The sequence below is a fragment of the Staurois parvus genome, unplaced genomic scaffold (genome assembly GCF_062004578.1).
Source record: "Staurois parvus isolate SC_StPar_1 unplaced genomic scaffold, SC_StPar_1.0 ptg000715l, whole genome shotgun sequence".
NCBI lineage: Eukaryota > Metazoa > Chordata > Amphibia > Anura > Ranidae > Staurois > Staurois parvus.
In genome coordinates, this window is record NW_028318511.1 from 1745098 (window position 1) to 1761943 (window position 16846).

Genomic DNA, 16846 nt, shown 5'->3' on the forward strand with positions numbered 1-16846 from the left:
TCTGAATACATGTAAGGAGTAGGGCTACAGTAGGATGTCAGGTAATAGATTTTATGATGCCAGTTGTTTTTGCACAAACCCTTAAAATCAAGCTTTGTGGTCGATAGTGGTATTCCCACTGATTTAATTGTTTCCCAAAACAGTTACATTCAAGCAGGGGCGGACTGACCATTTGGAAACTCAGGCACTGCCCGAGGGCCTGGGGTCAGTAGGGGGCCCCATGAGATGCCCCTGGTACCTTTTTCATAGGCTTTTTTGAGTTTGGGCAAAGACACAGGGGCCACATGATCCCCTATTGCCCGGGGGCCCCATGAGTTGTCAGTCCGCCCCTGCATTCAAGCCATACCTTTGCTGATAACTGACACAGTTGTTAGTGTGCTTATATCAGCTCTCATCCAAACATTCAAGTCCTCAAATTGCTGGTGTCATCTATCATCATATGTGCAGCACCATGGCAGCTTCAGATTAAAATAGAGGCCAAGATGGTACTGTCCTTAGCTGCAAAGGATTGAGGGTTTTAGTTCCCTTTTTTGCCACAAATTTCAGATTTGTATTTACATTTACAACGTCATGTCTTACGAGTGTTCTGTTGCTTACTTGTCACAAGAAATATATTTGCACCATGAGAGTGTGGTATGATGGAGGGTAGGAAGGCTTAAAGCGACCATTTATTTTAACAAAAATAATCTTACAAGTTAAAATGTACATTTTAAGATTGTGTTATTTATTTTCGTTACTGGTAAAAGCCTCTCTTTTTTGTACACATCCAAAGGGCCCGAGACTGCTGCCGGTTGCCACCATCTTTGTTATGATGTCAGCAGCCCCAGCAGGCTCAGAGCTGTCACTCAAATTACCCCCTATAGTATTATCTTTTGCCCCTCCCTGGCAACTACATACAAGGTTAGGAGCTGGGGGTTGTGCTGGGGAACTGACTCTTCCTGGAATAGTCACATTTTTCAGCAAGTTCAGTGGCACATTGCAAGTAAATTAAAACTATTTATGAAGGGTAAAAATGGTATAGGTAAACATAAAATATTAGATTTTTCTACACTTTTTATCTGCTATTTTGTAGGTTGGTGAAAGGGTCTTTATAAATGCTTCAAAAATATTTGATATTCTTTAAAACCCCTTTAAACATTATTAGAAAATAAATGACAGAGGCAGTTGTTTCTGTAAAAATAGTTCATAGGGTCAACTATGTTGGTGTGTTTATCAGTTATCATTGACATCTGTGTTATTATTGAAACATAACATATAAGTACATTTTGGAAACACACCTTAAATTACATTTCTGCTGACCTGTATTCATATAACATATAGAGTAACAGGAATGTTGTACTTACAGTCTGATTTCTTCATTACAGGTTGTTACCCTAAATGTCCAGAAGACAGGCCATACTTTGACGAGGAATCTATGCACTGTGTGGCATCATGTAACTGCTTTGATGAATACGGAGAAGAATATAAACCAGGAGATCCCATGCCAGGTCCTACCAGATGCTCAGTTTGGTAAGACAGTTTCCACAAACAGACTTACAGGTGTATACATAATATATGTAAACCCTGACATCAACATCAACTGCAAAAGACAAAATAATCTTACATTAGTTTTATGAGATTTATCTAGATTTCCTAAAAAAAATGCTATTGAACTTATAATTTATTGCATACTGTTATGACATTTAAAATATATGATCTAATTGTAGTGTGCAGCGCAGTGAAAACCGGAAATCCAGCCCAATTCTTTTCTTTTTTTTATGTTTTGGATAGAATAGGGAAGGGTTATATCCTCTGTCAGCTGTTTATTGTTGCCCAGTATATCTCTATTGTAGAGATCCCATCTTTTTTCCCTGAGGCAAAACATGAAGTTAATGGAAATCTGAGAAAAGTAAGAGGCAATTTAGCCTTTATAGTTGTCACAGGTACACATGTCTGCATTAGAAGATTTCCCTTAACCTCTTGTTCTCATGACAAATGTGAACTTTTTGACACTAGGACAGATTAAGGTGACAGACGTTTTAATATTTCCACACTGTATCCAAAATTAGAAAAAAACAATTTGGCTGGAGCTCCACTGTAATGTTGTTTTATATGTAGCTATGCAAGAAGCACTAGATGAGCTCCATTGTATATGGCTCCACGCTTCTTCTCAAACATTGCAGAACATGCCTTTTAACACCATAATGAAGTGCATATGCATATATGCAGCCTCATAAAAGTCGCATATATGCATCACTGTGTTTGTGCTGAGAGCACACTGCACAGTGCACTCCAAGCACAAAGACCGAGCTCTCAAGGAGAACCTCAGGTCTCGTATTAGAGTGATTCTAAAGGCTCAAGGTTTTTTACATTCTATGCATGCAGGTAAAAAACCTTCTGTGTGTAGCAGACCCACCTAACTCTTACCTGAGTCCTATCGCGATCCAGAGATATCCACGAGAGCCTCGGTTCTCCTGGGACTCTCTGGGACTGCTGTCAGTCACAGCCAGTGAGCCAATCAAGAGAGGGCGAGGCAGGGTCAAGCCAAAGCTCTGTGTGTGAATAGATTGCTCTGTGCAAAACCACTGCACAGAGCAGGTAAGTATGACATGTTTGTTATTAAAAAAAACAAACAAAAAACAAGACTTTAGTATCACTTTAACAATCGGGTAGCAGGAGGCTCGTCTCCAAATCACCTGATCACTATGATGGGTTATGACTGACTAATCACTGCACAGTCCACCACTATATTTTTTCTCCTTTAAAAAGGAGACATAGAGACATTGTTTCCTTTTCTCCTTGCTGGAGGAGAAAATTGTAAACAAAATCAGATTATGTGTAATAATAAACAAATAAATTGTAAAATAGGTAAACCAGAGTTTGATCTAGATCATTATCACGGTTAGATCGGGTCAAAGGTCATGGTCCGAGTCAAATTTCAGGGTCAATGTATTTTAGGTAGAATTAAAAAAGAAAAAACTTTTTGTAATTCAATATCAGTGTAAGCTAAGCCAGCCATAGGTGGATCGAATCTTGGATGGTTCACCAGGAACTGGCCAGGATTTGGTCCATCTATGGGCAGGCTGGTTGCACTGAAGTCTATTGACTTCAGTACAACCAGCCTGTCTAACTTTTTGCATGCAATGTGTTCATTGATAATGTGTTCATTGAGTGATAATCGTGTTCTGTCAGTAGGGAAGGCTCACAGTAGAACACAGTAGCACAGCGGGAGGAATTCCCCCATCAACACTAACTGTGTTGATGGGGGAATCAAGTGAAAGTCCAGGCATGATAAATGTTAAAAAGGTCCCAACTTTTTTAACTTTTGTGACTTTTTTAGCATTTGTCATATCTGGACTTTAATACAATTTCATTACTATTTACATTATTGCTTTGACAAGGTGCTCCTTTTTGGTTTTCTCATGCATGTTCATATGAGCAGTGAAGCAGCTTGGCATCTAGAATTTTTTCTATAGAATATATGCGGTATCATCTGAGTGCCCCTACTTTGTTTTTGTTTTTTTATCGTAATAGCAAGAAATATACAGCTACATTTTAAACAATGACTTTGTTTTACTGTTTTGTGCCAGCTTTTCTTTGACAATCCATCCTGACAAAAAAGTATAATTGACCTGGATACAATAAGTAGTTGCAATGATACATACAGGTTTACTAACACATGTCAAAGTTGAAAAACTGTGTTCAGGATTTGTTTTACCCTCCATCATAAAGAGGTCAATAAGGAGAAACTGTACAACAGCAAGATATGATTACTAATATGAATTTATTTATTCCATTTTTTATTTGTAGTAAATGTACCAAGACTGGCAGAGAATGTACCAAAGCAGAAGGTATGATACTTTAATGTACAGTCTACATATATGCAATATGTAGTAGAGCTAATATTTCAAGGCTAGATGATGAATGAGAAAATGCATATTGGGAGAGATTTTTTCAGCTTTTCCAAACAGCAAGTCAGTGAAAAACAGAATACCTTTTACAAGAGTGATTTACAATGACTTGGCCCCCTCTGCTATTAAGAATTAGCAAGCTGCTAAGATAAAACCTTCCCCTCATCACTACTTTGGTGTGCAATGGAGTTTTAAAAGAAACTTGTACTGAGAATGTACTCACTGTGGGCTGCCATTGGTGTAGTCGCTTTGGCTGACTGTTATGCTGATCCAAACTGACTCAGTAGCTGCATGCTGCTTTGAATGTACTGTCAGAGACAGCCAGACAACTAGAAAGAGATCAGATATGACAGCTGCTGTATTTCCCTCTTTAATGTTTCCTTTAAAGGGGCCCATACAAGCAGTTCTGAATCATGGACCTGTTGAAGCCATGGCAAGAATGCCAAAGTGTGGCTCTACCTATGAAATCAGCAGAGCTCTGCTGTCATTTTGACAGCTGTTTGCTGCACTCTGCTTATCACTGAACCCTTGATACAGAGCAGGCAGCTGTAACAGCGCAGCTCTGCAGGTTACACAGGGAGAGTCACTTTACTTGTGTAATCGGTAGGACTGAGCAGCACAGGCGATTGCTGGACCATGCATAGGCAGACAAGGCTCCAGACTCAGCTGTACCCCCTCCCCTTTCTCCATCATGAAACCTGAGGGGGGGTTGCCTTTTCTGCTTTTGTCACATCCCAAGCTCAAATCTGTTGCAAACCCTTTGCTAAATGAGAAGAAGCCTGACATTTAGTAGACAGGCACTTACTTACTGACTTGCTTGACAAATACCTTACACTGTGTTTCTGTTTCTGAATTTTGTTTAAATTAGAGCCTAGCCAAGAGTGGGAAAGTGTTAACATATCTGCCTTCTAACCATTTCTCTGTGACCCCACTGGGGAGGTTTCCTTGTGATGCCTGTACAAGAGTTAACAGACATCAATGAGACAGAAAGGCATGATGAGTAGTAAGAACAGCAGAAAATCTGCATCTTCCTTATTTTGCTATTCCTTTCCCCTTTGTTCCTATTGGAGAAATTTCCCATCATTTCCAGTCCTATCAGGAAGTGAATGGAAATCCCCCAAACGTAGACATTGATAGTAGTAAAAACATGAAAATATAAGCCCCTGTGCTTTTTTTCCTGCAGTATGCTGCGAGTATGAAGGCAGCGAGTTTGCTGAAAGGGACACCGTCTATACCACAACTGATGGAATTGGTGGCTGCATAAAGGCAACCTGCTCAGAGAATTCAACATTAGTCCGTAGCATTGGTCCCTGCCCAACGGTAGCACATCCAGAAACAACATTCAGCTTCAGTGCACCAACCTCACCATCGTCAATAACTGAAGCACCAAGCAGTGGAAAAAGTTCAGAACCAACAACAACTCCACCAGGTAGGTTGTCATCCATAATTCTTGTGTTCACATACCTTTCAATAAAACCTTTGATACACATTTATGAACAGGATAAAAGGAAACAAAAGCTTACACTGTTGCAACCAAGCAGCTGCAGCTGAACAAAAAACAAGATCAAACTTTCAAAACAAAGCATGAAGTTTTGTATAGGTATAAAAAAGAAAAAGTATAAAAATATTTACACTGTGCTGAAAACGCATGAGAGATGGCTCTATTGAACTCTATAAACAATAGGCTTTTAAAAAGTAGTTAAACATTAGGCAAATAGGTTAAACAGTAGCAAAGGAGAAAACCAACCTTTTATCTGAACCTAAGGAAACCCACCCTGAGAAAATGGAGTGCATACATAAAAATAGGAAGTGTCTGCAAAAGTCAACGATACACAGTACTAAACTAAATGTAATTTGGTTAGTGCTTACATTTACTTTAGTTACATTGAGGCCCACGTGTTATGTGTGTGTGTAACATTTGATATATGATGATATAATGGTTTAATATGCTATATGTTTATGTTTTTTCAGTTTCACCTACTCTGTGTGTTGAAGCTTATGAGTGCACTTGGACAGAGTGGTATGACTTGAGCAAACCTGAAAATGGAGCTGGAGATATAGAAAGATTTGAAGATATTAAAGCTCAGGGTCACCAAATATGTGAAAACCCTAACAATGTGCAATGCAGGCCAAAAGACTATCCTGACAAAAAAATAGAAGATGTAGGACAAGATGTAACTTGCAACAGAAAGACAGGCCTACTTTGTTTAAACAGTGAAAATCCACCCATGTGTCACAATTATGAAATGAGAATTGAATGCTGTAACTACAGAGTATGTTCTTCTCCTTCAAGTATTGATGTTACACCTTTAACCCCCACTGAAAGCTCGTCTAAGGTCCCATTAGCTAAAGTCCCAACATCTTTGCCTACTGTGTCCATTCCTCACACCACTGTCAGCACAAGTGCTACTAGTTCTGTAAGTGGTCCCCCTGGTATGGTTGCAGCCACTTCTGGAGTCACAGCAGCCTGTACAATTAAGACGGAATGCCATTGGACAAATTGGCATGATAATAGTCAGCCCAATCTAAAAAGCGATGGGGGAGAACATGAAAGTATTGATGAAATAAGATCAAAGAGAAAGGACATATGCGCAGTCGAAGAAGCTGAAAAAGATATTGAATGTGAAGCTCTAGATGCTAATGGTCAGACTATCTCAAATAATCAACAAAAGTATACTTGTAACCTAAGAATAGGCTTGGATTGCCAAAACCGAGACCAAACTGGAAAGAACAAATGCTACAACTATAGGATGAGGATTTTGTGCTGTAATGATTACTGTGAGCCAATCATAACACCTGGTGTTTCCACAACTGCTACTACTGCATCATCACTTACTGGTGGTGTTCCCCCAGATCAAGGAAGAATACCTCCAATGTCACCATCAGAACCAGGAACTTCACAATCACCACCACCAACATCAGGCACAGGTTATCCATCAAAATCCTCTGGCGTAACACCTACACCGACAGCAACTTGTACACATAAGAAGGAATGTAGTTGGACAGATTGGTTTGATAAAAATCAACCTAGCACAAAAAGTGAGGGAGGTGACACTGAGAGTGTTGTAGACTTAAAATCAAAGGAAACTGATATTTGTAAAGACAGTAAAGTTGAAAACATAGAATGTGAAGCTGTAGACAGTAATGGTACATCCATTGTTGGTAACTCACAGGAGTTTAGTTGTGACTTAAAAGATGGACTTCGTTGTATTAACAAAGCAAATGACACATGCTTGAATTATAGAATAAGATTTTTATGCTGTGCAGTGTTTTGTGAGCAGGTTAAAACAACAGCAATAACAATATCTGGAACATTTGTACCAGCAGTCACTACAGGTAAATCAACCACTGTGGGGACGTCAACTCCAGCTGGTTCAACTCCAGAAACATCATTTAAACGAACAACTTCTGTTTCTCTAACAACATCATGTGATCCTGAAAGGCGCTGTCGTATGACTCGTTGGTATGATATCAACAGACCAACAAAGCAAAGCAATGGTGGGGACAGTGAAAGCCTAGAACACATAAAAAAAAAAGGATATGAGGTCTGCAGGCATCCAGAAAAGGAGCACAAACTAGAATGCGAAGCCATTGATAATGATGGAGTAACGATTGCTAATAACCAACAAATTATGACTTGTGTCCTGGGAATTGGACTAACATGCAAAAACAGTGATCAGAAGAGTAAAGAAAAGTGCCATAATTACAGAATAAGGGTTGAATGTTGTGCACAACCATGCAAACCAGTAACATCTGCTCCTGGAGTTATTAAGACTACAACATTGCCTCACTTATCACTTATTACACCCAGTCCAGCAACAACCGCAATCACTCCAGGTGAACCTGGTAAACCAGGCGAAACCTCAACTCCTGGCTACCCAGTGCCTCCAGGTGAACTCGGTAAACCAGGCGAAACCTCAACTCCTGGCTACCCAGTGCCTCCAGGTGAACCCGGTAAACCAGGCGAAACCTCAACTCCTGGCTACCCAGTGCCTCCAGGTGAACCTGGTAAACCAGGAGAAACATCTACACCTGGCTATAAAGTTCCTCCAGGTGAACCCGGTAAACCAGGCGAAACCTCTACACCTCGCTACCCAGTTCCTCCAGGTGAACCTGGTAAACCAGGCGAAACCTCAACTCCTGGCTACCCAGTGCCTCCAGGTGAACCTGGTAAACCAGGCGAAACCTCAACTCTTGGCTACCCAGTGCCTCCAGGTGAACCCGGTAAACCAGGCGAAACCTCAACTCCTGGCTACCCAGTGCCTCCAGGTGAACCCGGTAAACCAGGAGAAACATCTACACCTGGCTATAAAGTTCCTCCAGGTGAACCTGGTAAACCAGGCGAAACCTCTACACCTCGCTACCCAGTGCCTCCAGGTGAACCCGGTAAACCAGGCGAAGCCTCAACTCCTGGCTACCCAGTGCCTCCAGGTGAACCTGGTAAACCAGACGAAACATCTACACCTCGCTACCCAGTTCCTCCAGGTGAACCCGGTAAACCAGGCGAAACCTCAACTCCTGGCTACCCAGTGCCTCCAGGTGAACCTGGTAAACCAGGCGAAACATCAACTCCTGGCTACCCAGTGCCTCCAGGTGAACCTGGTAAACCAGGCGAAACATCAACTCCTGGCTACCCAGTGCCTCCAGGTGAACCCGGTAAACCAGGAGAAACATCTACACCTGGCTATAAAGTTCCTCCAGGTGAACCCGGTAAACCAGGCGAAACCTCTACACCTCGCTACCCAGTTCCTCCAGGTGAACCTGGTAAACCAGGCGAAACCTCAACTCCTGGCTACCCAGTGCCTCCAGGTGAACCTGGTAAACCAGGCGAAACCTCAACTCCTGGCTACCCAGTGCCTCCAGGTGAACCTGGTAAACCAGGCGAAACCTCAACTCTTGGCTACCCAGTGCCTCCAGGTGAACCTGGTAAACCAGGAGAAACATCTACACCTGGCTATAAAGTTCCTCCAGGTGAACCTGGTAAACCAGGCGAAACCTCTACACCTCGCTACCCAGTGCCTCCAGGTGAACCCGGTAAACCAGGCGAAACCTCAACTCCTGGCTACCCAGTGCCTCCAGGTGAACCTGGTAAACCAGACGAAACCTCTACACCTCGCTACCCAGTGCCTCCAGGTGAACCCGGTAAACCAGGCGAAACCTCAACTCCTGGCTACCCAGTGCCTCCAGGTGAACCTGGTAAACCAGATGAAACATCTACACCTGGCTATAAAGTTCCTCCAGGTGAACCTGGTAAACCAGGCGAAACCTCTACACCTCGCTACCCAGTGCCTCCAGGTGAACCCGGTAAACCAGGCGAAACCTCAACTCCTGGCTACCCAGTGCCTCCAGGTGAACCCGGTAAACCAGGCGAAACCTCAACTTCTGGCTACCCAGTGCCTCCAAGTGAACCCGGTAAACCAGGCGAAACATCTACACCTCGCTACCCAGTGCCTCCAGGTGAACCCAGTAAACCAGGCGACACCTCAACTCCTGGATACCCAGTGTCTCCAGGTGAACCCGGTAAACCAGGCGAAACCTCAACTCCTGGCTACCCAGTGCCTCCAGGTGAACCTGGCAAACCAGGCGAAACCTCAACTCCTGGCTACCCAGTGCCTCCAGGTGAACCCGGTAAACCAGGCGAAACATCTACACCTGGCTATAAAGTTCCTCCAAGTGAACCTGGTAAACCAGGCGAAACCTCTACACCTCGCTACCCAGTGCCTCCAGGTGAACCTGGTAAACCAGGCGAAACCTCAACTTCTGGCTACCCAGTGCCTCCAGGTGAACCTGGTAAACCAGGCGAAACATCTACACCTCGCTACCCAGTGCCTCCAGGTGAACCTGGTAAACCAGGCGAAACCTCAACTCCTGGCTACCCAGTGCCTCCAGGTGAACCCGGTAAACCAGGTGAAACCTCAACTCCTGGCTACCCAGTGCCTCCAGGTGAACCCGGTAAACCAGGTGAAACCTCAACTCCTGGCTACCCAGTGCCTCCAGGTGAACCCGGTAAACCAGGCGAAACCTCAACTCCTGGCTACCCAGTGCCTCCAGGTGAACTTGGTAAACCAGGCGAAACCTCAACTCCTGGCTACCCAGTGCCTCCAGGTGAACCTGGTAAACCAGGCGAAACCTCAACTCCTGGCTACCCAGTGCCCCCAGGTGAACCCGGTAAACCAGGCGATACATCTACACCTGGCTATAAAGTTCCTCCAGGTGAACCTGGTAAACCAGGCGAAACATCTACACCTCGCTACCCAGTGCCTCCAGGTGAACCCGGAAAACCAGATGAAACCTCAACTCCTGGATACCCAGTGCCTCCAGGTGAACCTGGTAAACCAGACGAAACCTCAACTCCTGGCTACCCTGTGCCTCCAGGTGAACCCGGTAAACCAGGCGAAACCTCAACTTCTGGCTACCCAGTGCCTCCAGGTGAACCTGGTAAACCAGGTGAAACATCTACACCTCGCTACCCAGTGCCTCCAGGTGAACCTGGTAAACCAGGTGAAACCTCAACTCCTGGCTATTCAATGCCTCCAGGTGAACCTGGTAAACCAGGCGAAACCTCAACTCCTGGCTACCCAGTGCCTCCAGGTGAATCCGGTAAACCAGACGAAACCTCAACTCCTGGCTACCCAGTGCTTCCAGGTGAACCCGGTAAACCAGGCGAAACCTCAACTCCTGGCTACCCAGTGCCTCCAGGTGAACCCAGTAAACCAGGCGAAACCTCTACACCTCGCTACCCAGTACCCCCAGGTGAACCAGGTAAACCAGCTGAAACATCTACACCTGGCTATAAAGTTCCTCCAGGTGAACCCGGTAAACCAGGCGAAGCTTCTACACCTGGCTACCCAGTGCCTCCAGGTGAATCTGGTAAACCAGGCGAAACCTCAACTCCTGCCTACCCAGTGCCTCCAGGTGAACCTGGTAAACCAGGAGAAACATCTACACCTGGCTATCCAGTGCCTCCAGGTGAACTTGGTAAACCAGGTGAAACCTCTACACCTGGCTATAAAGTGCCTCCAAGTGAACCCGGTAAACCAGGCGAAACTTCTACACCTGGCTATAAAGTGCCTCCAAGTGAACCCGGTAAACCAGGCGAAACCTCAACTCCTGGCTACCCAGTGCCTCCAGGTGAACCTGGTAAACCAGGGGAAACTTCTACACCTGGCTATAAAGTGCCTCCAAGTGAACCTGGTAAACCAGGCGAAACCTCAACTCCTGGCTACCCAGTGCCTCCAGGTGAACCCGGTAAACCAGGGGAAACTTCTACACCTGGCTATAAAGTGCCTCCAAGTGAACCTGGTAAACCAGGCGAAACCTCAACTCCTGGCTACCCAGTGCCTCCAGGTGAACCCGGTAAACCAGGCGAAACCTCAACTCCTGGCTACCCAGTGCCTCCAGGTGAACCTGGTAAACCAGGAGAAACATCTACACCTGGCTATAAAGTTCCTCCAGGTGAACCTGGTAAACCAGGCGAAACCTCTACACCTCGCTACCCAGTGCCTCCAGGTGAACCTGGTAAACCAGGCGAAACCTCAACTCCTGGCTACCCAGTGCCTCCAGGTGAACCTGGTAAACCAGACGAAACATCTACACCTCGCTACCCAGTTCCTCCAGGTGAACCCGGTAAACCAGGTGAAACCTCAACTCCTGGATACCCAGTGCCTCCAGGTGAACCTGGTAAACCAGGCGAAACCTCAACTCCTGGCTACCCAGTGCCTCCAGGTGAACCTGGTAAACCAGGCGAAACATCAACTCCTGGCTACCCAGTGCCTCCAGGTGAACCCGGTAAACCAGGCGAAACCTCAACTCCTGGCTACCCAGTACCTCCAGGTGAACCTGGTAAACCAGGCGAAACCTCTACACCTCGTTACCCAGTGCCTCCAGGTGAATCCAGTAAACCAGGGGAAACATCTACACCTGGCTATCCAGTGCCTCCAGGTGAACCTGGTAAACCAGGCGAAACCTCTACACCTCGCTACCCAGTGCCTCCAGGTGAACCTGGTAAACCAGGGGAAACTTCTACACCTGGCTATAAAGTGCCTCCAAGTGAACCTGGTAAACCAGGCGAAACCTCAACTCCTGGCTACCCAGTGCCTCCAAGTGAACCTGGTAAACCAGGTGAAACCTATACACCTGGCTATAAAGTGCCTCCAAGTGAACCTGGTAAACCAGGCGAAACCTCTACACCTCGCTACCCAGTGCCTCCAGGTGAAGCTGGAAAACCTGGTGAAACATCTACACCTGGCTACCCAGTGCCTCCAGGTGAACCCGGAAAACCAGGCGAAACTTCTACACCTGGCTACCCAGTGCCTCCAGGTGAACCTGGTAAACCAGGTGAAACCTCAACTCCTGGCTACCCAGTGCCTCCAGGTGAACCTGGTAAACCAGAGAAAACATCTACACCTGGCTACCCAGTGCCTCCAGGTGAACCTGGTAAACCAGGCGAAACCCCTACACCTGGCTACCCAGTGCCTCCAGGTGAACCCAGTAAAGCAGGGGAAACTTCTACACCTAGCACACCAGTATCTTCTACCACATCTTCCAGCTGCAAAATTTTAAGACAAGCTGAATGTCGCTGGACTAAGTGGATAAATGCAGAAAAGCCAACCTCTGGTGTTAATGGTGGAGAAAAAGAAGGTAGCAGGATGTTAAGAGCCTTGGGAGTTGATGTTTGTACTAAAAATGAAACTGAAAATAAAATTGAATGCAAAGCTGTGTCATATCGAGATATAAGCAAAGAAGATACGTCCCAGATTATAACATGTACTGTGAAGGATGGATTACACTGTAAGAATAATGATCAAATTGGCAAAGATAAGCAATGTGTTGACCATACAGTACGATATGAATGTTGCTCTATAACATTTATTGAATCTTGTGGAGAGCTATCCACTCCTCCTTCAGGGACCTTGTCAACAGTGGGTACTCCGGGTACCATATCATCTGAAACCTCTCCTGGAGAAACACCTTCTATTTCATCTACAGTTAGCACTGAGACTTCTGGAACATTATCAACAACTAGCGCACCAGCAATAAGAACTCCCTCGTCTCCTGGATCTCCACCACCTTCTGGCAGCACCGTGCTCTGTTTCTGTAAAATAAGAACCGAATTTTACTCTCCAGGTAAGAGTCAGCTTGTCTTTTACCAGATGAACTGTAAAACTGTGCTCCGTTTTATTTCTTTTAGAGAAATTCTTGCATTGGATGGCCTGCAAGGATCAAAATAACAAATCTGGCTAGGTAACCAATCTCTATATTTTGGAATGTTTACCTAAAATTGTGAGAATTGAAGAGGATCCAAATATATTGAAAATATATCAACTATAGTCACAAACTAAAGGTTTAACCTCAAAGTGATGTAATATATATAGATTTTTTGTAAAATAACAAACATATACTTACCTGCTCTGTGGTTTTGCAATGAGCAGCCCTGATCCTCTTCTTCTCAGATCCCCTGCCAGTGCTTCAGGCCTTTTAAGTATCAGTATCAGTGTGTTTTAGATAGGACAAAAAAATAAGCAAAATGTTCACTGTTTCTGGGCTGTACTACAGGTATAAACAGCAAATAACATACACATATATTGGATTGCTACGATCGTCAGGAGAAGGAAAATCTATTTTTGGTTATTCTTTGGTGATAGGTTATGATAGTAACAGGAAATATACAACTAAATTTAAACAAATGTTTTTTTTTTACTATTTTGGGCCAGTTTTCCTTTGATTATAAAAAAAAAATCAGGAGATATCCATTACCATTCACCACTAAATGGAAGCCCAATTTATCCATAAAAAACAAAGTATAATTGACCTGGATGTACAAGGTAGTTGTAATGATATGTAACTCAAATCATTGAAGTTGGGTTAACATTTACTAGCACATGTAAAAGTTGCAAAATTGGGCTTAGGCATTAGGATTTGTTTTACCCTTAGGCGTGAATGGGATTAGAAAAAGTAGCCTTTGTTGAATCCAAATTCTGTAAATACTAGTTGCCTTGCTTTAATGTTATACCAACTTCAATGATTTGAGTCATGGACCCAGAACAAGTCTATATTTAAGGACATTCCTGATCTTCATGCTTGTTCATGGTTTCAGGCCAGCATTCTCAGAAAGAGATCAGCAATGACAGCCTCCATGTTTCTCTTTGCTTTAAAGTGGTTGCATTCAATGCATTACAATTAACAAACCTTCTCTGTGCAGCTCCCATTATACTTACCTGAGTGTGATCTTGAGCCAGTGCTGAGCCCAGGAGCAGCAGCTCTCTCTGCTCTCTCTTTCCTCACTGGCCATGGAGGCAGCGGAGGAAGCTTTTGGCTACTGGTACTGTCAGTCACAGGCTGTGAGGAGAGAAAGGGAGTGGAGCTGAGCCACGCTGTGCGTGTCTTTTGACACACAGAGCACAGCTCAGGATCACGCTCGCATGACTGCCCCTATCATAAGTGGCTTGCTACGGTGGCACTCACCAAGGGGGAGGGGCCAGGAACATCGGGGGGGGGGGAACACCAGAAGAGGAAGATCGGGGATGCTGTGTGCAGAGCAAGGAAGTATAGTATAACAATCTTATTCAATCGCTTTAAGGTTTGCTTTCACCACCTGCTACCAGGCCAGATTTGCCATTTTTCACATACACACATATTAAAGCGGAGCTCCACCCAAAGGGGGAAGTTTCCGCTTTAAGCCTTTGTCCCGCACTTCCCATTAAGGATTGATTGGCACCTTTCAGGAGCGGGTACCCGAATTTGACAGGTACCCGCTCCCACTTTCGCTGCAATTGCCTAGGTGATCGGCAGCGGAAGTTGTCCTCCCTCCTCTCTCCCAGTAGCCTTCTGGGACATGTGACAGGTCCCAGAAGACTACGGGCCATTCAAAAAGTGCAGTGGGCACTCAGCTGTGAAGCCGGAAGCTGTCACAGCCGTGTGCCCACACTGAAGATGCCAGGGAGAGAAGATGGCCGGTGAAACCAGCCATGGTGAGGACACCGTTGGACCTAGGGACAGGTAAGTGTCTGTATTTTAAAAGTCAGTAGCTACAGTTTTTTTATCTGCTGACTTTTATTTATTTTTTTTTAGCTGGAACTCCACCTTAAAATCAGAATCTTTTTTTCCTAGAAAACTACTTAGAATCCACAAACATTATATATCTTTGAAAGCAGAGGCCCTGGAGAATAACATAATGGTTTTTACAATTTTTTAGGTCACAATATTTGCACAGCCATGTATCAAATGCATATTTTTAGGAAAAATACACTTAAATACATTTTAGTGCACACAAACAAATGTTTTTGGTAAAGTATAAAAGATGATGTTTCACTGAGTAAACAGATACTAAACATGGCAAGATTTAAAATGTTGCAGGCCTGTGAAAGACGGCAGACTATAGTACCTAAAAACCTCCATAGCCGATGCGTTAAAAGCCTTTACAGGTTACTAGTTTAGAGTGAAATGTGAGCTGTGGTATTACAATTATTGCTCTTGTGTTGACATTCGTGTTGATACCTCACATGTGTGGTGCAAACACCGTTTACATATGCATGCACACAGGGGCGGACTGACAACTCATGGGGCCCCCGGGCAATAGGGGATCATGGGGCCCCTGTGTCATTGCCCAAACTCAATAAAGCCTATGAAAAAGGTACCAGGGGCATCTCATGGGGCCCCCTACTGACCCCGGGCACTCGGGCAGTGCCCAAGTTTCCAAATGGTCAGTCCGCCCCTGCGTGCACATTTACTGCTAGTGGGCGGCACAGCTAGGCACTGCAACATACCTGTAGGTCACGATGAAGGACACTGCATGAGTTTGTCTTCAGGTTGCAGCCAATGATTTTGCCTGTACACCTGCTGATTGGCTGTGGCCAATCACAGCACAGAATTCTGTGTTTACAGACACACAGAACACCTAACACAGAACAGCAATCTGGCTGTTTTTTTCTGCCTGAAATCAACTCTGAGTTCAGTGAGAAAAGACAGCCAGATCCTGTGAGTAAAAGCAGCACACATACACTTGTTAACCCCTTGATTGACCTTCTGATCACCCCTGTCACCCATTAGTTTCATTAGTACAGTGTACAGCAGGGGTATTGAATGAAAATTCACAAAGATGAGGTCAGTAAACTTTTTTTCCAGTAGAGGTCCAAATCTCATGTCAGCATCTGTAGCACACAAACCACATATTCCTGCAGCACCAAGCACCTTGGTGCGGCTCAATTTTGAAAAAGTAAGGGTCAGGGACTTTTATTCTCCATGTTTCTCATGGGTAGTGCAGACCATTAAAATGAATAGGCTGATCTACCCACAGTTTGTGTACCAAATGCACATGCACAGATCTAAACCTGTACTTATTTCAGTGTCCTCACTGCACATTAGTGATGGGCCTAACACCACACTGTTCGGTTCACTGTCAAACATTCAAACCTACCAAAAGTTCAACCGTGAACTTTGAACAAGGACAATTTACTGAGAGGTATCTTACTTCCTCAGCACCTCACATCACACTTTAATGTTCACCCAGCCACCCCAAATCACAGTCTTCAGCCCCCCCCCTCCACTTTGGTGTTCTCAGCCCTCCACAGTGCTCAACTCCCAACTTTAATGTCCTCAGCAGCCCACATTACAATCCTCAGGCCCCCACTTTAACGTACACAGTCCCCAACATTACTGTGCTTAGCCCACCATTACCCTCCTCAGCTCCCCACTTTAATGTGCTCAGCCCCACCACATCACAGTCCCTGGCCCTCCACATCACAGTCCTTAGCTCCCCCCCACATTCCTGTCCTCAGTCCCCCACTTTAATATCTTCAGCCCCCCACATCACAGTCCTCATCCCCCCACTAATATGTTTTAGCCCCTCCTCACATCACAGTCCTCAGCCCCCCACTTTAATGTCATCAGCCCTCTCATATTACTGTCCTTAGCCTCCCAGTTGATGTCATCAACCCTCAAGTCCTCAGCTTCTTTTC

General features: G+C 44.7%; 1 protein-coding gene across 1 annotated transcript in view; it reads left to right on the top strand.

Moving 5' to 3' along the window:
- The window catches only part of LOC149445612 (uncharacterized), a 119837-nt gene that overhangs the window by 82906 nt on the left and 20085 nt on the right, over positions 1 to 16846 (top strand). The window contains exons 30-33 of the mRNA XM_089653499.1: positions 1365 to 1509; positions 3790 to 3830; positions 5074 to 5319; positions 5862 to 13016. Coding sequence (XP_089509625.1) covers positions 1365 to 1509; positions 3790 to 3830; positions 5074 to 5319; positions 5862 to 13016 — 7587 coding nt within the window. The remainder of the gene's footprint in view (positions 1 to 1364; positions 1510 to 3789; positions 3831 to 5073; positions 5320 to 5861; positions 13017 to 16846) is intronic.